Below are 21,302 nucleotides of genomic sequence, written 5' to 3'. Positions count from 1 at the left end.
TTGACAACGCTGTTATCTAAAGCATCTGCGCAGTCCCTATTACAAATCCTACGGTAAGCCATTCGGGAGCCACACTTTAACAAAAGATACACCACAATAAAACCAAATAAATCATAGACGCCAAAAAATCAACGGAAGTCCAAAAATGCACATTTACTATTCTAACTAATTCCTGCCCCGCCCAAATCGTGTCTACGTAATTAGGTATCTTTGTATAGTTCCTGCAGACGCAGCCCCGAGCCGAAGCCCTCCCCACAGGTCCGCATCCGCTCCGTCACACAGTACTTTTTTCGTCTTCATCTCCTCGATCATTCTTCTCGAAACTACTTCAATAATGTTTAGACAAGCTTTGAGACACGCCGCCGTCGCAAGACCAACCGGCGCATTGAACGCCATATTCAGAACCTCCGTGGTGCCTGCTTCCCGCAGCCCATTGTTGGCTCTCGCGCAGAAACGTACATACCATGAGAAGGTCCTTGATCACTACGCCAACCCGAGAAACGTGGGCACCATGAACAAGAATGACTCCGATGTGGGCACTGGCCTTGTTGGTGCTCCAGCATGTGGTGATGTCATGAGATTGCAAATCAAGGTGGACGAAGAGACCGGTGTCATCCAAGACGTCAAGTTTAAGACTTTTGGCTGCGGTTCCGCCATCGCCTCCTCATCGTACGTGACCGAATTGGTCAAGGGAAAGACTCTTGAAGAGGCCTTGGAGATTAAGAACACTGCCATTGCCAAAGAGTTGTCGTTGCCACCTGTGAAGTTGCACTGTTCCATGTTGGCAGAGGACGCCATCAAGTCTGCTGTCAAGGACTACAAATCCAAGAGAGCCGGCGCCATGAAGCAGCCTACTTTGGGAGCCATAGCCTAATTATGGCACACAAATAGGGTATGATTTGTTGGATTAGTTGGAGCTTCGTTCCAACTAGTCTCGATTGAGTTCATGAATGGGTTTTTGAAGCAATTGGGGAGCATTCGAGCACATATCGCTAGCAGCATTGCATGCGATTCAGGTGAAGTTCATGTCGAGTTTGAGACCGGCGAGCTTGTTGATGTTGACACAGATGTGCTTCTAGTCACAGTCCAGATGGTCCTTACTTCACAAAGTTTGGATTATGATATATTCGCCAATCGATTTGGTTTAGGAAAAGAAAGTAGTTTAAATTTTACGATAGTCAAGAATACCGTAGATGTGGAATATTAGTGGTCCAAGAGCTCGAGTCTGTATGTCTGAAATCAGGCGACTTTTAAGCGCAAACTAAAAAACCTCTCGATTTGGCAGTTATGTGTGGATAAAATAGTCGGGGAGGTTATGAGCGCTCCAGATAGAAGCAACGGACACTCGTGAGGCCCTAAGATACACTGGATTTTTTTTATTTGGCGCAAATGTTTTCTTGTGAATCTGTAGGTCAGCACTTGTGCTCTGTAGATCTAGATTTGATTGGCGAAGTAAAATTGAATATACAATGATAATAATCAAGCAATTAAGACAGTTAAAAAAGGTACTTGTTGAATTGTTTGCCGATGAAGCTGACGTCTAGCGGCCACAGCATGAAACGGCCGATGCTGATGAAACTCATGGTGGTAAAAGCCGTGATGATGCCGTACGCAATTTTTTTTGCTCGGGAACTGACTTGTCTTCTGTACTTGAACAAACCACTCACCATGTGGTAGAACGATACCCACAGTAAAAGGCCCAACATGGCCAAATTGAAAGCAGCCCAACCCTTGCCATTGATCTCGGGGCTGAGGTAATGTGTGATGAAGTTCAAAGTGACTAATGACGAGTCTCCGTCAACTATAATAGGTCTCCACTTCATCTTCCACATGTGGTACAGCAATCCCACTGACAATACATACCCAGAAAATGTGAGCGGCGTGAGGGATGGAATAGTTGAAGAGATCCATGACTTCTTGAAACCAAACCCAAATATGGACCCAATTCCGCCCAAGCCAATATCCTCTCGCTGTACGTCTTGAATGACAATGTCTCTTTCGGCCGTAGCCCTCTTGGTCCTTTGCGATGATAAGAGCCTGAGGATTCTTATGCTAACACCACTGAACACATGTGCCAAAGCACATCCATGAACAACTGGATACTCAAAGAGTGGTGATAAGTACACTGCACGAGTCATCTCAAAGTAGTCTTGAATACCTGTAGAACTTATACCCAAAGCTGGAGCTACGACTACAGACGATGCATGGAGCCCAAAGAATGCAAGAAACCCATATGCGGAATACTTCTGTGCTTTGAGTAGGAACGAGATGATCGATTTGACTAGTTTAGGTTGCTTCTTGGGAGCATCAGCCGACTCCTCAGGGACCAATTCGTTCATTGGAAGGGGGGCTACTTGTTGGAGATGTGCTGGTCTGGTATTCAGGGGCGATTCAATTGTCATTTTCTTTAGTCAATTGAGCAATTGGTATGAACTAGGGGGATTCACCTCGATAGCTAGATTTAGATGTAGGCGTCGGAGATAACGGAGACAGATGTGGGACCAATAGTAAGTATTGAGAAGGTCAGAATATTTGTGTGCAGCTAACAATTTCTTACAAATTTGTGTACTCTATTTCTTTTCTTTTTTATAATGATTTCGTCATTGATTTTGTTAAAAAGTCACCTTGAGCATCGTGGCTTTATTCAATCTCTTGTTCGATGAGGGCCAGTTGTGGTGGGTTTGAGCAATCCTTGATCCATCTATGAATCAAGACGGGAATTTTTTTTTTAATATGTTCTCAATTTTAATTATGCTGACAATTTATGTGTTTGAACGACGTGCTCCGTATACCTGAGTCAATGCCTGATGTGTCTTGACATGGCTAATCAGACGTTTCAGTATTCACTAATATATACAGGGGTTTCGACAGTTAAAACTCTGAAATTATAATATTTTGACATATCAATCCAAAATACACTTTTGAATCTGGTCGAAGTCTATTCTAACTATATCCAACAAGAGACAAGAATACAAAAGTAGAATCCATGAAAGACAAGACAAAGACTCAAATCTTCGCCCATTTCTTAGGCGTCTAAGTCTAATTCAATCAGTGCAAGATGTCAATGACGATTTCTGGAAAAGTCACCCCAGACTCGTTTCCCATATTAATTGCGTGATTGTTACAAATCAAATATACTTGACTATAAATGAAAGCAATTAGAAGTTTTGTCTGCTGTATGAGATTAAGTTTCAACAAACAGTCGCATTCCAATTGAATGATGTTTGTTCGTGCACTTCAGGTACTCATGATCTCGCATGAAATAATTGTAACAAATCAATGTGCTTAAATTTTGTGAACCGGCATTTCCATAATATTATAAGATTCTAAGAGAATAATCTCCTGCAACTCTTCTGGAAGCATTGCTGGATGTCTCACCAACTATCAAAGGAATCAATCCATTCACGCCAGTGATAATCGTTATTATATTGAAGAATACTAAAATTCGCAATCAATTTGCTATTTGTTTTATTTGACATTTTTCCAATACATTTCTTTTCGTCATTCATTCCGATTGAATTGATTTTCTAACAACTCCACATAGTCCACTATCATACTCCATATTCACAAGCCTATTGACACCAATTGTGCCATGTCTTCGGCTACATTCTCGCAAATACGAAACTCAGCTCTCTCGCTAGAAAACCAGACAGATAAGCTTCTAGCCCAGTATTCTAAAATCCAACAGGTTGGTAATTCGGTGGCTTCCGACGATGCTGAGCTCAATCTTGTCAACGACATCACACAGATCCTCGAAAAGCGCGAGGATATAATCGCAAGATTGAAAAGAAGCATAGAGACGGACAGCGCAGCACCAGCTTCCAGGTCCCAACAGGTACAAAGACATAAAGAGGTGTTGGCTGATCATCGAAGCTCGTTCCTTAAAATCCAGTCCAAAATAAGTGAGGAGAGGAATAGAAACAATCTCCTCTTTCTGATTCGTCTGGACTTATCAGCACACAAACAGAGAAATGTCTCGTCTGCGTCGGGGATCAATGAAAATGACTACATTTTGGAAGAGGGCCGCAGGGTTGAACAGGCCAACTCTTTTGCAGACAGACTCTTGCAACAAGCATACGAAACAAGAGATGAATTGATTGGACAGCAGGCTTTTCTCCAGAATGCTCAGAGTAGAATTGCAGGCACAATCCAGCAGATTCCAGGTATCAATGTGTTGGTCTCCCGAATCAACACAAGGAGGAAAAGAGATACTCTCATTCTAGCATCGGTCATCTCGTTATGTATTATTGGATTACTCTTCTTCTCATAGGAGACCTCAGCTTTCTTCTCCATTATAAACCGAGTCTAGATATCGTACAATTTGAATGGTGTGCTATCGCAGGGTCCAACGCAGAAATTTGAGAATTGTAAATGAGATGAAGGAAGTATTGGAAGAACCTTTTTTTTTTTATTAGAAATTAGGTTTGAGAACACAGGTCCTGATTCTTCAATTTCTCACAGAATACCTTCAATGGATTGAAGCTGGCAGGGTGCCATATCAGACATGGCTCATTGACTGTATATCTATCGCCACGAAATCTGTGCTACAAACACTGAAATTTACGAAATTGTTTACACTGTAATTATGTAAGTGCTCGATATATGTTTTTTGGTTCTACACTATGTATCTGAAACCTGCATCCAAATGTGTCAAAAAACTGAACTGTTTTGTTTCATATCTAGGCACAAACGGAGAAATAACTTAGGCTTGTATGAATTCTGGCCCAAGTCTGGGGCATTTAAGAGTATCATTTCCTTAAAATATTCATTTTCTTCGCATGTGGCACGGAAATGGCTGAACATACAGTCACAGACCATTTAGTGTATTCAACTCGACTGCATCTAGAAGGACTATAATAGGGGAGCTGATTTGCAAGACCAATATCTATTAGTTGATAGAAAAGCAAAGAATGGACGCTCAAGAATTACTTCGCAGAAGAGAAGAGAAAATCGTAGGATTAAAGACGCGCCGCGTTGAGGTGGTCAACACCAAACTACTAAAATACATGCGAGTTGACAGACTACTTGCCTCTGAAGCTAGTAAGCTCATTATCGAAAGAGCCAGCACTATAAGAGACCCCTTGATTCCAGCACTCGGCGGGATCCGCCGCGAAGAAAACAAGTTCCATGTGTATCGTGAGATGCAGAGCAGACGTCCACAAAGCGTCTCGTGTTGTACCATCATGTGAAGCTCCTAGAACGGGTTTTTCATCCACAGTCTCAACGATGCTTTTCACAAGCAGAGACTAGTCAGTTTTTACTAATCCATGTGCCAAAATCTCATATGAACTTTCGTGTAGACATACCCAAAGCATAATTGTAGGGAGAAGTTGGTTGGGTCGACAAAGAAGATAAATGGTCAAATGGGCCGTCTAACCACCTTGACGTGGACTCACTTCGTCAACAGAGATTTGTCTCAAGTGTTCCATGGACTCATTGCCGAGAGTGAAATCCGTCTTCTTCTCGTCGTCTCCGCACCCACAGTCATAGTCCTCCAATATCTTGGTGCAGTCATACTCATCTTTGTTGAGGCGTTCGTTGACCTTGTTGTGGATATGGCAGCCCCAAATTGCAGCTGTCTTTCTTGAACCCACCTGTGGGGGATACTTCTTCAAGAGCTTCTGGAAGTGTCTAGCACAGTCTCCACACGGGTACACCTGAGCAAACAGATGGACAAATTGCTTCAACGTTGATTTCTCAGATGCACTGGGCTCCTCGGGAAACCGCGCCAATACGGTATGGAGCAAGTGCCACGCTGAATTCCCGAGTTGTGCCTTCAAAGTCTCGTTTGCCATCTTGGGCATGAAGGGTGTCTCTGTCAATGAACCCTCGAGATCTTGCGCTCCGGTAAGATCAACCTCTGCATCCAGTTTGGTGTCAATTGGATTCTGTTTGGCTATGGCTGCCTTGGCAGGTTCGACAACAGGAGCCGAATTAGCTCTTGTTGATATGAGTGTGGGCAAAGACTTTCTGTCCGAGGAGGCGACGAAATAGATTGCGCATGCCACAAATGTGAACAAAAGGATGTTGAAAAGGGGCTTTCTTCTTGGTTTCGACATCTTGCTGTTTAGAAAAAGGCGTGTTTGAGAGTAATCGCTTATGAGACCACTATTATATGTGAGCAGGTAGGCATGCATGTAAGGAAGGATTTGCAGCCAAGATGGTTAAGCAGATAGGATTTGAGCTAGGGTGGCGTGGAGATCGGAACAGATTTCAGAAACTGGAATATCAATTGTGTTTGGTTGAGAAGAAATGAAAAATGTCTTTTGTTTCACGCTGGAGGCATGATAAACATTGAAGGAAGTAGACTGGGGACAGAACGTGTACCATTAGAGGTATCGACGAGGTATGGGATAATTGATGCGGTTTAGAACTCAAGGAATGGTTGAATAGGCAAATTTAGAGTTCTTTTGTTTCTGTAAAGTTTCTTGGTCAGAACACGTATTGCTACCATTCTGAAGAGCTTTATACATTTGATCCAGTATAACTCCGCCAAATTCTGAATACCCCCTTATGTTTTATGAATATTTTATTTCCCAACTAATATTTTTGAATATAAAAAGTCATTTTGTCAACCGTGTATCATGAATGGCCAATTCTCTATCTGACACAACATAGAGGTGCCAAGAACGTATGCTCTGAGTTCAAAAGCCAGTCAAACATCAAAATGAACGAGACCAACAATATTCCGCGATCCCTTTGAAATCTGAATTGAACACATCTCTAGAAATCCTTCTCTCAACCTCCTACTACTGGACCCCATATCGTCCACGTGACCACCTTCTCTTTTCCTCACCCAATCAAATCCAGACAGTTACCACCTCAACGACATCACATATTCAATGTCCTACAACAAATCATACGAACCCGTGAGGGGCGAGCCTCCTCACAGCGACTATGAGCTCATAGATGTCGACCCATACTACGGCAGAGTCATCTCCTACATGAGACCTTCCGACATTGGAATCTGGGCCGCTGGAACCGCTGCTGTCCCACTTTCCATGATGGCTTGGGAGAAATTGGACCCAATCGCAGGCTCCTTCAAGAAGCCTGCCAAGCTCCCTCCCACTCTTTTGAGAGGTGCCACCTTGATTGGTCTCCTTGGTGGTTTCTGTCTTGCATATGTTAGATCGTCCAAGCGTTTCTTGGGCTGGTCCGAGAACGCCAGAGAAGTCAAGAAGGACAGATATGAGATCAAGAAATTGTTGTCGGAGGAGAAGTTGCCATACCACGAGAACGAGTCCAAGTTGGATGACAAGATGAAGGATATTGCCAATAGAAACTCGCAATACTCGTTCCTTCTCATGGCTTTCGTGCCATGGTTTAACATGGCTTACCACCCATACCATGGCGTGGACATCAAGAAATACTACGAGACTAGACCAGGTGAGGAGGCCTGGGGATTTGAGTTGAAGCCTTACGATGAGATCAAGGCTAAGTACGCCAAGGTCATTGAGTAAGTTTGTACAGACTGTAAAATACATTTGCATGGGAGATTCTGTAGGATGAGCTCGCAGATAGCAGCCAACCGGAATTGCTTTCAATTGTTCTCCTCTCATGCTTGGGGCTTTAGTTGAGCATATGCCTTCAATAGCCATACTACATACATGAAAAGATATAATATTCGTTTGTTCTGTGTTTCTAGAGGAGGTTTTATCATAGAATTGTGTAAGAGTGTTTTGGAGATGATCTTCGTATCTGATGTGATGCACAATATCTAACTTCTTTTCGGGATCTTGGATGCTGGAATTAAAATCACAACCAAATTTAACAAATCAATGATGTAGCAGAATATAAATGCCTTTCTCTCTACCAATCGGGATTCTTATGGCTTCCACCTCCGTTGACTTGATTCCCAAATACCCATAGCATCACAATTAAACATTTTCCTTCGCAAAAAAATATCTACATAAAATCCCTACTCAAAAAATAAAGTATCAATTTCTTAGCTCATAATCAGAATACATCATCTAGTGTACCCCGACTTTCGCGTGTCTTTGTTTACATCTGAATCAAGACCACAAACAGAAACATAGGTCTGTAGACACAGCGAAAATGAGCGAGCCGCCAAAAGATGAAGACTACTCTCAATTGGCTCTTGAAGACAGGCTAGTTCATAAAGCTTGGAAGGCTAGGGTAGACGGCTATAAAACGTTAATACAAGAGTTTGAGGAGTCTCGAAATGTCAATGACGCATGTTTTGATCTAATTTCCAATAATCCAGACCTCTTGAAAGCTTTTGTTACGGATTCTAATGTGATTTCTCAGGAGTCCGGAATATTGGCTCTGGCTAAGTATCTTCAGTATGGAGGTACAACCGAAAGAGTCGAAAAGCTCAAGCAGCATCCGGTGATACGCTCTCTATGTGAAAAAGGATTGGCTTCCAGTAGATCTGGAACAAAAGCAAACACGATTGAAGTATTTTTGCAATTGGTTGAAATATCGGGCTCAGGAGACTGGGTGTTTGAAGTTATCAGCACCTTTTTCGATAACAGATTGCCAAAATTAGTGGCTGGATGCGTGAATTGTACTTCCCAGATTGTTGAGCAATTTGGTTGTAGCATAATCTCTCCTAAACCCATAATTCCCTTTCTTGCAAAGCTTTTCGCACACGCTGACCGAAATGTGAGAGCAGAGACTACAAAGTTGACTGTTGAGCTATACAAATGGCTTGGCGAGGGACTCATACCCCTTCTCTTTGATAGCTTAAAACCAGTGCAGCAGCGTGATTTGACCTCTGAGTTTGAAAAAGTGAAGGATGTAAAAGCAGTCCAAATCAGGAAAACAAGAGCGCAGCAAGCCGCCGCCGAATCTCAAATACATAATGGCGCTAACGGCATCTCAGAAATGGATGTCGATCACTCCGAAGATCCTAGAGAGTCTTTTGACCCATATGAAATGCTTGACCCTGTTGACATTCTCAGCAAAATCCCGCCACAATTCAATCAGAAATTAGGATCCTCCAAATGGCAAGATAGAAAGGAGGCCATGGAAGAACTCAATGATGTACTCAAAAAGGCTCCAAAACTCATGCACAGCGACTATTCAGATCTTGTGAGGTCCTTCGCAAAAGCACTAAAGGATGCCAACATACAAGTAGTACAACTAACAGCCAACGCCATTGAATTTCTACTGAAAGGATTGCATGAAGAATTTCGCAAATACCAGAATCTTGTCTTTTCTCTCATGATTGAACGAACGAAGGAGAAAAAGCCCCTGGTGTCTCAAGCTATATTAAACGCTATGTTCTCAATCTTTGAATACTCCTCGTTACAGGATATTCTTGAAGATACAATCGCTGGAATGAAACATAAGACTCCACAGATAAAGATATCTTCTATGAATTTTCTTCTGAAATGCCTAGCTGTTTCCAAAACAAAACCGAAGACTCAACAGGTGGACGTAATCATGGACGTTGCTGTAAAACTTTTGAGCGATCCTCAAGAGCCTGTGAGGCAAGCATCCACAGAACTCACTGGAACACTCATGAAAATTGTTGGCGAAAGAGAATTACGAAAGGCGCTCGCAAACATCGATGAAAATAGACTCGCAAAAGTCAAAGTTGTCTACGAAACGGTACAGGTTGCAATTCTGGGGCAAAATTCAGAGAGAACTACTACCACATCTTCATTGGCCTCGAAACCTCCTTCGGTTCCCAAGACAAAACCTGTAGTGCAGAGCACTATTAAGAATCAAGTACCCATGGTCAAAGCCATTCCAACCAAACGTATAGCCACATCTCCGGCACGCAGAGATGATTCTAGTAGTAAAGCGCCTGCTAAGAGTTTTACTGGCAGAACGTTGCTTCAATCAAAGCCGACCTTAGAGGCTCCCAAACTTGTACCACAAGCCTCTAGCTCCCCTGAGCATCAACAAGAACTAGACTTACTAAGAAAGGACAATGCGCTTTTACTGAGCCGATGTGAGCAGCTCACAATTGCCGCCTCGACACGAGAGGATGAGATTGTTTCATTGAAAACGGAGAATGGGCTTTTACGTGCCAAGCTAGAGCAGTTAGAAATGGAGTTGAATGAAGGAAACACAGCTGCAAGACAAAAATATTTGAAGGTCGCCAGACTCGTCAGCGACTTAGACAATGCACAATCTAAAATTAAAAGCTTGGAACAGAAGGTGGAGATGGCAAAGCTCCAGCAGAGTACCTCGCTGACCCCTTCTCTTCTTCCGCCGATGGTAAGTGAATCTAGTCGCTTTTCACCGTTTAGGTCTCCAGATAGATTGTCGAAGCTGCGGTTGTCTCTGCAAGAACTCAGCTCCCGCGTTGACAGATTGTCAATTGATGGTGGAATACCAGATGCAAAAGTTTCAGAGGACGACAATGACACGGCGAAGAAGCTGTACGATTTCTCTGGTGAGGAAGACAGCTGGAGAAGAGCTGCTGAGGTAACAGCGGAGCTCAAAGCCAGGATCGAGAAAATGAAACAGAGAAATAAGATGTCTATAAGACCATAGAAAATCACATTTACTTCACTCTATAGTTCTTCAATTCATCGTTATTGACCACAAGACCCGAGATGTAGGTCTCAATTTTTAATGGCATTTACCTGAGAATTAATTAATCGAAACAATTCAATTACCAGAATTGAATACTTTCAAAATTAGTAAACATTTGCTTATTTTTATGCTTCGCTACACTATTTCCGTATCCAACCTATATTCTACCATTCCTTCATAGTGAGCACTAGGAAATAGTAATTCCCAAGCAACAACTCTTCTTACACATGTCTGAAAAGTCCAAACGGAAGCTACAGCCAATCAATCGCTTCGAGGATATAGAGAAATTGAGCCACTATGATATCATCAAGAAAATTGGCCAGGGTACCTTCGGTGTGGTTCAAAAGGCAAAGCATATCAAGACCGGTGAGGTAGTAGCCTTAAAGCAGCTCATAAACAATCTGGCAAAAGAGGGTTTTCCCATCACAGCATTGAGAGAAATCACAATTCTCAAAAAACTTAATCATGAGAACGTTCTACTGATTCTGACCATGATACATGAGGAACCTCGAACCTCCAATCCAAAGGATCAAATTACGCAAAGAGGCGTGTTTTACATGGTTTCTCCCTACATGAAGGCTGACTTGGTGGGTCTACTAGGTAATCCTGCTACTAATCTAGATGTGGCCTCCATTAAATGCATGATGATGCAGCTACTAGAGGGCATCAATTACATTCATCAACTGCATTTTCTACACAGGGATGTGAAGGCTGCCAACATTCTTTTGGATCCGCATGGAGTCTTGAAAATAGCGGATTTTGGTCTCGCTCGTGTCTATCATGGTCAAGCTCCGCTCAAAGGTAAAGGACCTGGTGGCGGGCAAAGAAACTACACTGGCTTGGTAGTTACTAGATGGTATAGGCCACCTGAGCTTCTTCTTGGTGAGCGGAAATACACAACCGCTGTAGACATGTGGGGCGTTGGGTGTGTTTTCGCGGAATTGTTTGTGAAAAAGCCTATCTTGGTAGGTTCGTCTGACTCGAACCAGGCACAAATCATATTTGATTTGGTTGGCCCGCCAAATAGAGAAAACTGGCCCGATGCCACACATTTGCCGAACAAACCTGATTTAAATATTGGCTTGACTTGTACTAGATCGTTGGAGTCGAAGTTTACGCCTCTTATGGGTGACCTTGGGGTGGATCTATTGAGTCATATGTTGACGCTTGACCCAAAGACAAGATATAATGCGCTTGATGCGTTGGATCATATTTATTTCAAGTCAGATCCTTTGCCACTCAAACTGAACGAACTTCCTATCTTTGAAGAGTGTCATGAGATTGACAAAGAGAGATTCAAGAGAGCTCGATCGGAGCCACCACCTGACATGCCAGTCAAGGCTAAAAAGACAGATTCTAATCCAAGGCAACGTTCGAAGGGAAAGGATGACTCGTTTAGATCGACTATTAATTATTGAGCCCCATCGAGGAGCGAAGCATACACATCATGAGAATTTCACTGAACAGTAGATTAATTTGGACAAAAACCTGGGGAACAATCCTGGAGGAAATATCAATCTAATTTTATGCTGGAAATTGAAAAAAAAGATTGCAGCACCACAATTTCACACATGGTCTCCCACTGCATTACTCAGTGTGGCTCTAAGTGGCTTGACTAACGTTGATCGGACGGGAAACAGTATTTTCCACTTGATATGGCCGCAACCGAAAGATGATTTTTTTACCAAAATATGTATGATTAGCTAAAAAGGTAGTCTTGTTTTTCCTCATTTTTCAAGATTACTCTCTACATTTATTTCAATTCCAACATTTGCTTCTATCAACTGGAAGAGTAGATTCTACAGACATTCGGCGCGTATCGGAGGTTCTCTTTTTAACAGGATCAATACGTAAGCCTTTACTGGGCTCAGATACGAGTGAGATTTGGGGTTTTAACAAATTCATGAGAGTACAATTCTTTTCAAGTGAATGATTCGTGAGTCACGTTGGCGATATCTCAATGTATACTTCAGCTATGTTACTAGTAATAATGCGCTACCGGAGCACCACTTTGAATTAAGCATTGATTTATTCCCCACTGAATTGATACTAAAAAAGCGTCATTTCGAAATGTGGGCTTTTTGTAAAGCACAGAGCTACTCATGCCTTAGTTTGAGCTGGCTCTAAAAAAAAGAAACCAACAAGGAAGAATTCAGCTTCTAAATCAAAGACGTAGCGTCCATTCCTTAGTTTGAATAAGTGTAAATGGCACACGTTCAAGATAATTGGACCTCGTTCCAATTAGTTAGGATTGGCGCCTTGCATTGATTCGGAACCACCACGTACGGCACTTAGGTTGACCGATTGTCGGAATGGCTGTGTCTCTATATTAAGCCGACCAAAATTACCCCTGATGAATAATTGGAAGTATGTTTTCTTTCAACGATTATTTCTCAATTCAAGTGTTTTTCATTGTTCTACGTGAGACTCTCGAGCTGGCGATCATTATCTCAGTGCTACTCGCATTCGTAGATCAGGCTGCAAATGATAAGCACAAGAAATCAGGGGATTACAAAAGTATCCCTAACGAGAGCTTCGAAACGGATGAGCATCAACGAAGGGAAGATGAATGCCTGAGACTCAAATTAAATATATGGGCGGGCGGAATTTCAGGTTTTGCAGTGTGTCTTCTTGTGGGCACGGCTATTCTAGTGGTTTTTTATCAAGTGGGCCAAGACCTATGGGCTATTACGGAGCATTATTGGGAAGGTGTTTTCTCAATTGTGGCTAGTGTCACAATCTCTTTTATGGGGGTGAAGATTCTTCGAGTGACGAAGATGCAGAAGAAATGGAAGCACAAGTTGGGCTCTGCCATTAACAATCTACAATCGGGTGTTTCGAATGTAGCTTGGAAAGAGCGCTACGCTTTATTTCTTCTCCCGTTCGTGACCACCTTGAGAGAAGGACTAGAAGCGATTGTCTTTGTCGGCGGGATTGGCATAAATGAGAACACAAGCATCGCCTCAATAATCAATGCTGCTCTTTTAGGTATTGCAATTGGATCTGGAGTTGGAATTGTGATGTTTCGTACGGGCCATACGCTCTCTATCCAATTGTTTTTGGTCATCTCGACATGCTTTCTCTATCTTGTCGCAGCGGGATTGTTTGCCAAAGGCGTCTGGAATCTCGAACTCCAGCAGTTCATTCTTAAGTGTGGCGGTTTGGATGTGAGCGAAACAGGAGATGGCCCCGGATCCTATGACATAAATCAGAGTGTCTGGCATGTCAATTGTTGCAATGGCGAACGTGCAGAAGACGGCGTGTGGTGGATGTTATTCACAGCAGTCCTCGGCTGGACAAATAGTGCCACTTATGGAAGTGTTATTTCCTACAATCTTTACTGGCTCTTCATTATTTCTATGTTCACCGCTTTGATCTATGAGGAACGTTTTGGACAATTGCCTTTGGTGCCTGCTGCCTGGCAAAAAAGAAGAATCGCAAAGAGACTATTATTGGATGACAATCTATCACCTCGGAATAGTGTGGATTCTATCAACTCTCGAACAGAATTGAACGTTTCTTGACTCTGATGACCTTAATGCTTCCTCAAATTTAGTTCTATTAAAACATGCTATCTACTGAACTACCTAAGTAAACACGAAGAGTTTTTCTTGTAGCTGGAAAAACCCTACAGCGCACCATGGGCTCTTTCGTGTTGACTAATTTTAGACGATCGTAAGCTTGGAATCTGTGACAGCCACCAAAAGCAAAGTAATAATTTTTGCCATTCTCTTTGACAAGAAATACGTCTACTTGGGGCAATTGACCTGGTGTGATGTTTTCTATGGCACAAGTAGCAGAAGCCATGGGCACTCCTAAAAGTGTTGAGAGCATGGCTTCTATTTTTTGATGATCAAGAACTGGAGGAATTGGTCTTCTGATTTCACTTAATGGAACCTCTAGTTCCCTGACTCCAGGAGCATTCATCTTTCTACAATGCGGACCTTAATCACGGGCGGGCTCTAAGCTTTATACCGCATTGATATTTGTAATGAAAAAGTTCCAGAAGCACGATGATACATCGCCAATGATAAAACGCGACTAGCGGGCACTAATGACCGCTCCATGAACAAAATGGTTTTGATTACTGAAATTAATTTCGACCTGATGTATTGATATTTTTAATTCCCAGAGGGATTCAGTATCTTGGTAATAAATGAAATCAGGGATTAAAAATACAAAATCACCTTAAAAGTTGGAAGAGGAATAACATAGGATGAGAACACAACGAAGATATGTTTGAGATGATGTTTCATTACATTTTGCTCGCTTCATGCCGCTTTCGTTGTCCTCATCGTTGTTTTACACTTCCAACGCTATAAACAGACATCAAAAACAAGAAAAAAAATATTTGAAAGGAGTGTAGCATACAAAATTACACAGAAACAGCTGAGCTCTCTTCTTTTCGAATTTTGTGATCTGTCACCAGATACTGTTCATAACCGTGTAATTCCGAAGTTCGGGTATCTGTCCTGCCTTCAAGAAATCAGGGTCCACATTGATTTGACCAAATCCAGGAGCTAGAGAAATGTTTCACTATGTATCCGACTGGAAGTATTTGATAATACCACTTCATCTTTGGATTAATTCCATTTTGTAATTCGATGAATCCTGTTCAATTATGGATGACTGCTGCAGGCTTTATTGGCCTAATACTAGCATGGAGCTTCAGTATCAAACGGAATAGAAGGTATTCAACTATTCTACTACTGATTATACTCATCTGTGGCTTCCAGATCACCACACCGCAGAAGGCATTGCAGGGTGCACCATTCCATAGATATTCTGACAGTCAAATCGCTATGTACGCTTGCAGCCTGATTGCCAGAAAAATGCAGGTATGTAGCGAAATGGCGTCTGTTCAAAATAAGCTGGACTCATTGACAGAGTGTCTTTGTAAAAACAAAATTGCATTTGCGACGACGGCTCATTGTTTCGATGTTGGGTACCCAGATCAGGTCGATGCGTTCCTCGACCTATGCAATGAGCGAACCAATGCAGGTGTGTCCAGAAAAGACTATTCTGATGCTTTGGATTTTTACAGAAAAGAGGCTGCCCAAACAGTCTCCACTGAACCTCTTCATCCGCCGCAAGTGCCCTCTCAGGTCATTTACACTTATAGAGATGCCTATGATCAATTTCTAGGCAACTACACTCGATCTGTCGAATACGGCATCCCAATTATTGCCTTCTGGGCAATTGTATTTATAGTTGCTGCCATAGATTATCGTATCAAGCTCTGGGCACCGAAGATTACGAATCGATTCACGGATCCAGTCTCGAACACCATCAGAAAGTCATTTACACTTCCAGCCCTACTGGGGAGACAAAGAACCCAGGAGAAAACCTCGTTGAAAATCTTCGATTACTTGCAGCCAAGTCGAATGGAGTCAATGATTTTGATTGGTTTCTGTGGTTTAACTACCTACTTGTCCGTCTGCAAAATTCATCCGGTGGAAAATGATCCAATATTTCCGAGTTCGACCATGGCTCTTCTTCGATATTACTCTGTGCGTTCAGGAATAATTGCAACTTACATTCTCCCTCTTTCATTTCTTTTCGCGGGTCGAAACAATATACTACAAGGCTTTACTGGTTGGACATATTCTACTTTCATCATATTTCATCGTTGGACAACTCGAATTATGGTCTTACTAATTCTTGTCCATTCTGTTGGGTATGGTGCTCTTTTACATAAACACACTGCTGCACCAAAGGCTTATATTTATTATGGCTTCGCAGGCACCGTTGCTGGCATCGCCCTACTTGGACAAGCATTGTTAGTGCTCAGAAGAAAATTCTACGAGATGTTCTTAGCCATACACATAATTCTCGCGGCTGTTTTCTTAGCTGGAGCTTGGATGCATGTTAAGAACTTGAACTTTCTATGGTACTACCACTTTTCTCTCTGGGTTTGGCTCGCAGATAGGGCGTATCGAATCCAGAGGCTTTTGCAATTCGGTTTTCCAAATGCAGAAGTTGAATTATTTGCAGATTCTACTTTGAGGGTGAAAGTTCGTAGGCCTCCGTCTTTCCTTGCGGAAGGAGGTGGCCACTGCTTTGTTCATTTTCTTCTTCCCTTGACATTCTGGCAATCGCATCCGTTTACATACACTGTCATGGGCGACTTTATCGTTTTTTACATCAAAGTCAAAGAAGGGGTTACAAGAGATTTACAGAGACAAATTGAGCGCTCAAAGTCCAAGTCGGTATTTGTAAGAGTAGCAGTTGAGGGCTCATATGGCGAGTGTACCCCTGCAAGAAATTATGACAGCAAAATTTTCGTGGCTGGAGGTAATGGAATACCTGGCATTTTTGCGGAGGCTTATGAGGCTGTGAGTTCTGCTTCAAGTCACGGACTGACACATTTGATATGGGTTGTTAGAGACATAGAAGCAGTTCGCTGGTTCCAAGAAGAATTGAATTTATTGAGAGACTACTCAATTGCAGTCACAATCTACGTGACTAGGCTTTGTGAGCGTGCTCCATTGTTGGGAGACTCTGATAAAAGCAATGTTGAATTGGAGCACTCCCTTCCTCATGTTGTTTTCAAACAGGAAAGGCCCAACATTGCGAAGATTGTTTCTTTTGAAGTATTCAAAAGCAACGGTTCAGTATGTTTTGTTACATGTGGACATCCAGCGATGGTCGATGATTTACGATATGAGGTGACAAAGGCTATTGGTTCAGAAAGAAAACGGATAGATTTTTTTGAACAATTGCAAGTCTGGGCCTAACTAATGAGATTGCCTAAGCTTGAAGAAGTCATTCAGCTACCGCGCAGAATTAACGTACATACCACAATAAAAAAGAAAAGAACATATGAGGTAAAAAAAACAAATTAAAAAGCTCTTGAAAAACAATGTATCTCGATTTAATATAGAAGCCTTTATGGCCAAGTTGGTAAGGCACCTCACTAGTAATGAGGAGATCGTCAGTTCGAATCTGGCTGAAGGCATTTCTTTTTATCACTGATTACTTCTCATCATTTCTCTCCACATCTAGCATTCCATAGCTCTTACTTTTTGAATCATTAATGTCTATCGCTCTTGAAGCACACGACCACAATGACGCGAGTATACGGCAGTCGAATCCTGCCGCAACTCAAGTCACCTCATCTCAGATTTTACACGAAGCTCACGAATCGAAACGCTCCACACTTACGAAGCCGAAGCAGGACATACGAGACTTGGAAGAGCTCCGACTGTTCCAACTAACGAAACGCCGCAATTATGAACAGCAGCTTAATAAAAACAGACTCAACTATGGCCAATGGATGCGATACGCTAAATGGGAGATAGAACAGAACCATGACTTCAAGCGTGGACGGTCGGTTCTAGAAAGAGCGTTGGAAGTGAATGTACAACATGTTCCATTTTGGGTACGCTATATTGAGCTTGAACTACTATACAAAAATGTCAACCATGCGAGAAATCTATTGAATAGAGCTGTTACCACACTTCCTCGAACGGACAAGTTCTGGTTTATGTATGTGCAGATTGAGGAGTCTTTGGCGAATTTCAAAGCTGTTAGAGAGATCTTTGAGCGCTGGTTGAAATGGCATCCAATGCGTGGGGCATGGTTGGCGTATACATCTTTTGAGGAGCGATATAACGAGACTGATAATGCCAGAGAGATCTACAGGCGATATGTTGCAGAATTTCCTGATTCAGAACTGTGGGTGCAGTGGATTGATTTCGAGCTAAAACAGCCACTAGATGACGATGAGCACAAGGCCTCAATAAGAGGAATTTTCGAAACAGCTGCAGACTCACTATTGGCACACAAAAGCGTACAACAAGACTCCAGTGCATGTGAGTTGTTGAGTCGCTGGATTACATGGGAAGCTTCGCAAGGCGAAACTGATCGTTCACAAACCATCACCTCCAAAATCCTAGAAGAGGACTTTCTACTGAAAGAGCAAAAGGTCGATCTAGTAAAGAGGATAAAAAATCACCACAGCCTCAGCAGTGCTGGTGACAATAGCATATTAAAACAAAAACTTCAACTCGAGAAAAATGTCACTTCAGATCCTTTTGACTATGATAGTTGGTGGGAACTTAGCAGAATCGTGGATTCTTCAGAGGCCATCAAATTCAGAGTCACTACTCTTGAAAGCGCTATTGCGCATACCCCAAAGGATGTCAATAAACTGACTCAATGGAGACGGTACATCTTTTTATGGATTAAATTGGCGTTGGTGTATGAGTTTGAATGCAAAGATATTGCGAAGGCCAGAGACACTTGGAAGCGTGCTTTGGCTATTGTACCGCACAAAAGATTTTCGTTCGCAAAGTTGTGGATCATGTTTGCCCAATTTGAAATTCGCAACGAAAAGAGTTTGGTTGAAGGCCGTAAGATTTTAGGCAGAGCTATCGGTTATGGATGCCAAGCCAAGCCTAAGAGCAAGATCTTCAAATTCTACATTTCAACGGAAAAAGAACTTTCCGAGTACGAAAGAGTACGGAAAATTTACGCCAAATGGCTTGAAGTCTCTTATTTGCATGATAAGCTGAGCGGTGGAACACTCTCACATGATGTACTTCTTGAATACCTATCGTTTGAGAAATCAATGAACGAATCAGAGAGATGCATCGAACTCTATCGCTTGGGAATTAAAGAAGAGTTCGACAATGGAACCATGTTTTTGTCCCAGTTCATTGAGTTCCTTAAGGAAGAGTTTAGATACGACGACGCAAGAAACGTTCTCAGGGAGGAAATCGCTTCAAGAGATGAAGCGATTGTGTGGATCATGCTTGCATTATTTGAGTCAAGTATCTTGTCGCCAGAGCAAATCAATACTCTTGCAACTGTTGGTTCCGAGGAGACAGATTTCGAATTGGAAGAGTATCACGTCAATAACACTAGACTCATATTCGAAGAAGCATACAATCATTTTAAGAAGGAGCACAAAGGAGCCGATGCTATAACGCTTCTCAAGTCCTGGAAAGACTTTGAATCAGAACACGGTGATGCCGAGACCATTTCGAGAATCGAAGGGAAGATGCCCAATCTCGTCACGAAACAGAGAGAAATTGATGGAATGACCGAGGAATATTATGACTACGAATTCCCAGGCCCCAAGATCAATAAATTTTTGGCTAACGCCAGGAAATGGGCTAATGCATCTTAATTTCATTATGTATCATTATGTATTTTTAATTGAACCTTTAGCATTCATGATCCGCGAGAATGAGGAGTGGTATTGCATGAGTTTCTCAAGCAATGCTCCAATTAAGCGACCTGAGCATGAAGAAGAACTTGCACGCCTGGATCTCTTCTTGTTTCTCGAAAAAAGATGATAAACATATCATCTCCATTTGTCCCAATCGTACCAACGCAGGTAGGAATACACTTATCTTCCACCACGCAAAGTCAACACCAAGTGCAAAGATGTACCTGGCTGTATTCCAGAGGCTTCAATGGTGATCTCGTCGTCAAGTTGCGATCCGTTGAAAATCAACCTCTGCTGGGCTGGAGGAATCCCCTCTTTTTCTTCCATCATTTCCTTGATACGAATGACTTTGTCTGTAGGCTCAACATCTACGGGGATGTCTCTTCCTGTTAGAGTTTTCACTTTGACTTGCATTTGCAATAGAGTCTGGGGTATTGACAAATTGAAGATGAGAAGACGATAAGAAGACAGCAAGAACAATTTTTCTCGCAAACCAAAAACCTTAACGAAAAACATAACATTGTTTGATTTTTCATCAGTATGACAACTTTTGCAAAAGATTATTTTTAAAGGCCTTCATCACTTCGGATCGAGATGCTTTTTTAATTGAAGATCATCTCCACTGAAGAAGCCTTTCAAACCCAACCCCTACGCAATAACTTATTCAAAACATAGTTATGCTCCCGACACCAGAGATCCCGCTACTACCCGAGAGTGTTTACGAGCCGGCAGAGGACTCCTATCTCTTGCTAGATTGCATGGAACTGTGCATTTCTGGGCTTCAAGAACGCAAGTATCCCATTGTGTGTGAGATTGGTTCAGGCTCGGGTATTGTTTCGACATTCCTCAAGGCAAATGTGTTTCCAAAGGGTCTATTTTTTGCTACGGACTTGAATCCAAATGCTTGTGAAGCGGTGATTGCAACCTATAATGCCAATTGCAGCCAGCAAAAGTTCAATACGTTTGATGTACTACAAATGTCTCTAACGCTGAGCATCAGACCAAACGTTGTTGACGTATTGGTGTTCAACCCCCCATATGTCCCAGCAGAAGTCGTTCCGGATGTACCAACAACGAGAGATCACTACACATGGCTAGATCTAGCACTTCTAGGGGGAGAAGATGGCATGGAGGTTACATGGATTGTTCTCTTAAATCTTGAGAAGATCTTGAGCCGAGATGGTGTGGCATACATATTGTTTTGTGCCCGAAACAATCCAGACAAAGTCGAGGAGCTCATGAAACAACGAGGCTGGTCTGTGCGCGTTATCGAGAAAAGGAAAGCGGGCTGGGAGGTCTTGTCTGTTCTTGAATTCAAGAGAAGCTGATGGTTTTGAGTTACCCGTCAGACTTATGAAGATTTTCCTTTGCTCGAGGAGCACATTGGGTATTAATTCATTGCATCAATTCGTAAGACATTCCAAAAATCGAAATTATATATAAAATGGCGTGTTCGTGGGAAATTGTCTGGTAAAGACCTCCAAGACACAAGCTATCTTATAGACCCAAACCGTTCGCATACTAACAAAATTAATTCAGAAAATTCGAAATAAATCAAAAATCTTAACTAGCAATTGATAGAGATTTTGACCGTCGATGACCCAGGTCTAAACTT

General features: G+C 42.3%; 14 protein-coding genes and 1 non-coding gene across 15 annotated transcripts; 10 read left to right on the top strand and 5 right to left on the bottom strand.

The window, feature by feature from the left end:
- Positions 1 to 334: 334 nt before the first annotated feature.
- On the top strand, positions 335 to 874 carry PUMCH_000091 (uncharacterized protein; the record flags this gene model as incomplete). Its single annotated transcript, XM_063019188.1, has 1 exon — positions 335 to 874. The coding sequence occupies one exon, from the start codon at positions 335 to 337 to the stop codon at positions 872 to 874; it is 540 nt and encodes a 179-aa protein (XP_062875258.1).
- A 622-nt stretch (positions 875 to 1,496) lies between these two features.
- Positions 1,497 to 2,402, bottom strand: PUMCH_000090 (uncharacterized protein; the record flags this gene model as incomplete). Its single annotated transcript, XM_063019187.1, has 1 exon — positions 1,497 to 2,402. The coding sequence occupies one exon, from the start codon at positions 2,400 to 2,402 to the stop codon at positions 1,497 to 1,499; it is 906 nt and encodes a 301-aa protein (XP_062875257.1).
- A 1,190-nt stretch (positions 2,403 to 3,592) lies between these two features.
- PUMCH_000089 (uncharacterized protein) lies at positions 3,593 to 4,270 on the top strand (the record flags this gene model as incomplete). Its single annotated transcript, XM_063019186.1, has 1 exon — positions 3,593 to 4,270. One exon carries the CDS (start codon positions 3,593 to 3,595, stop codon positions 4,268 to 4,270), a length of 678 nt encoding a protein of 225 aa, XP_062875256.1.
- Positions 4,271 to 4,910: 640 nt separating this feature from the next.
- On the top strand, positions 4,911 to 5,189 carry PUMCH_000088 (uncharacterized protein; the record flags this gene model as incomplete). The annotated part of the gene is made up of 1 exon (XM_063019185.1): positions 4,911 to 5,189. The coding sequence occupies one exon, from the start codon at positions 4,911 to 4,913 to the stop codon at positions 5,187 to 5,189; it is 279 nt and encodes a 92-aa protein (XP_062875255.1).
- A 183-nt stretch (positions 5,190 to 5,372) lies between these two features.
- On the bottom strand, positions 5,373 to 6,137 carry PUMCH_000087 (uncharacterized protein; the record flags this gene model as incomplete). The annotated part of the gene is made up of 1 exon (XM_063019184.1): positions 5,373 to 6,137. The coding sequence occupies one exon, from the start codon at positions 6,135 to 6,137 to the stop codon at positions 5,373 to 5,375; it is 765 nt and encodes a 254-aa protein (XP_062875254.1).
- Positions 6,138 to 6,857: 720 nt separating this feature from the next.
- PUMCH_000086 (uncharacterized protein) lies at positions 6,858 to 7,598 on the bottom strand (the record flags this gene model as incomplete). Its single annotated transcript, XM_063019183.1, has 1 exon — positions 6,858 to 7,598. One exon carries the CDS (start codon positions 7,596 to 7,598, stop codon positions 6,858 to 6,860), a length of 741 nt encoding a protein of 246 aa, XP_062875253.1.
- Positions 7,599 to 8,055: 457 nt separating this feature from the next.
- PUMCH_000085 (uncharacterized protein) lies at positions 8,056 to 10,470 on the top strand (the record flags this gene model as incomplete). The annotated part of the gene is made up of 1 exon (XM_063019182.1): positions 8,056 to 10,470. The coding sequence occupies one exon, from the start codon at positions 8,056 to 8,058 to the stop codon at positions 10,468 to 10,470; it is 2,415 nt and encodes an 804-aa protein (XP_062875252.1).
- A 269-nt stretch (positions 10,471 to 10,739) lies between these two features.
- Positions 10,740 to 11,930, top strand: PUMCH_000084 (uncharacterized protein; the record flags this gene model as incomplete). The annotated part of the gene is made up of 1 exon (XM_063019181.1): positions 10,740 to 11,930. The coding sequence occupies one exon, from the start codon at positions 10,740 to 10,742 to the stop codon at positions 11,928 to 11,930; it is 1,191 nt and encodes a 396-aa protein (XP_062875251.1).
- Positions 11,931 to 12,881: 951 nt separating this feature from the next.
- PUMCH_000083 (uncharacterized protein) lies at positions 12,882 to 14,036 on the top strand (the record flags this gene model as incomplete). Its single annotated transcript, XM_063019180.1, has 1 exon — positions 12,882 to 14,036. The coding sequence occupies one exon, from the start codon at positions 12,882 to 12,884 to the stop codon at positions 14,034 to 14,036; it is 1,155 nt and encodes a 384-aa protein (XP_062875250.1).
- Positions 14,037 to 14,073: 37 nt separating this feature from the next.
- PUMCH_000082 (uncharacterized protein) lies at positions 14,074 to 14,439 on the bottom strand (the record flags this gene model as incomplete). The annotated part of the gene is made up of 1 exon (XM_063019179.1): positions 14,074 to 14,439. One exon carries the CDS (start codon positions 14,437 to 14,439, stop codon positions 14,074 to 14,076), a length of 366 nt encoding a protein of 121 aa, XP_062875249.1.
- Positions 14,440 to 15,116: 677 nt separating this feature from the next.
- On the top strand, positions 15,117 to 17,249 carry PUMCH_000081 (uncharacterized protein; the record flags this gene model as incomplete). Its single annotated transcript, XM_063019178.1, has 1 exon — positions 15,117 to 17,249. One exon carries the CDS (start codon positions 15,117 to 15,119, stop codon positions 17,247 to 17,249), a length of 2,133 nt encoding a protein of 710 aa, XP_062875248.1.
- Positions 17,250 to 17,397: 148 nt separating this feature from the next.
- Positions 17,398 to 17,470, top strand: PUMCH_000080. Its single transcript has one exon. It is a non-coding gene; the product is annotated as a tRNA-Thr (tRNA).
- A 78-nt stretch (positions 17,471 to 17,548) lies between these two features.
- PUMCH_000079 (uncharacterized protein) lies at positions 17,549 to 19,645 on the top strand (the record flags this gene model as incomplete). Its single annotated transcript, XM_063019177.1, has 1 exon — positions 17,549 to 19,645. One exon carries the CDS (start codon positions 17,549 to 17,551, stop codon positions 19,643 to 19,645), a length of 2,097 nt encoding a protein of 698 aa, XP_062875247.1.
- A 222-nt stretch (positions 19,646 to 19,867) lies between these two features.
- PUMCH_000078 (uncharacterized protein) lies at positions 19,868 to 20,101 on the bottom strand (the record flags this gene model as incomplete). Its single annotated transcript, XM_063019176.1, has 1 exon — positions 19,868 to 20,101. One exon carries the CDS (start codon positions 20,099 to 20,101, stop codon positions 19,868 to 19,870), a length of 234 nt encoding a protein of 77 aa, XP_062875246.1.
- Positions 20,102 to 20,364: 263 nt separating this feature from the next.
- Positions 20,365 to 21,015, top strand: PUMCH_000077 (uncharacterized protein; the record flags this gene model as incomplete). The annotated part of the gene is made up of 1 exon (XM_063019175.1): positions 20,365 to 21,015. The coding sequence occupies one exon, from the start codon at positions 20,365 to 20,367 to the stop codon at positions 21,013 to 21,015; it is 651 nt and encodes a 216-aa protein (XP_062875245.1).
- Between the last annotated feature and the right edge of the window lie 287 nt (positions 21,016 to 21,302).

This window comes from Australozyma saopauloensis, chromosome 1 (assembly GCF_035610405.1).
Source record: "Australozyma saopauloensis chromosome 1, complete sequence".
Lineage (NCBI taxonomy): Eukaryota > Fungi > Ascomycota > Pichiomycetes > Serinales > Metschnikowiaceae > Australozyma > Australozyma saopauloensis.
Note: the sequence above shows the minus strand (reverse complement) of the source record. Positions and strands in the feature narration are given on the sequence as shown.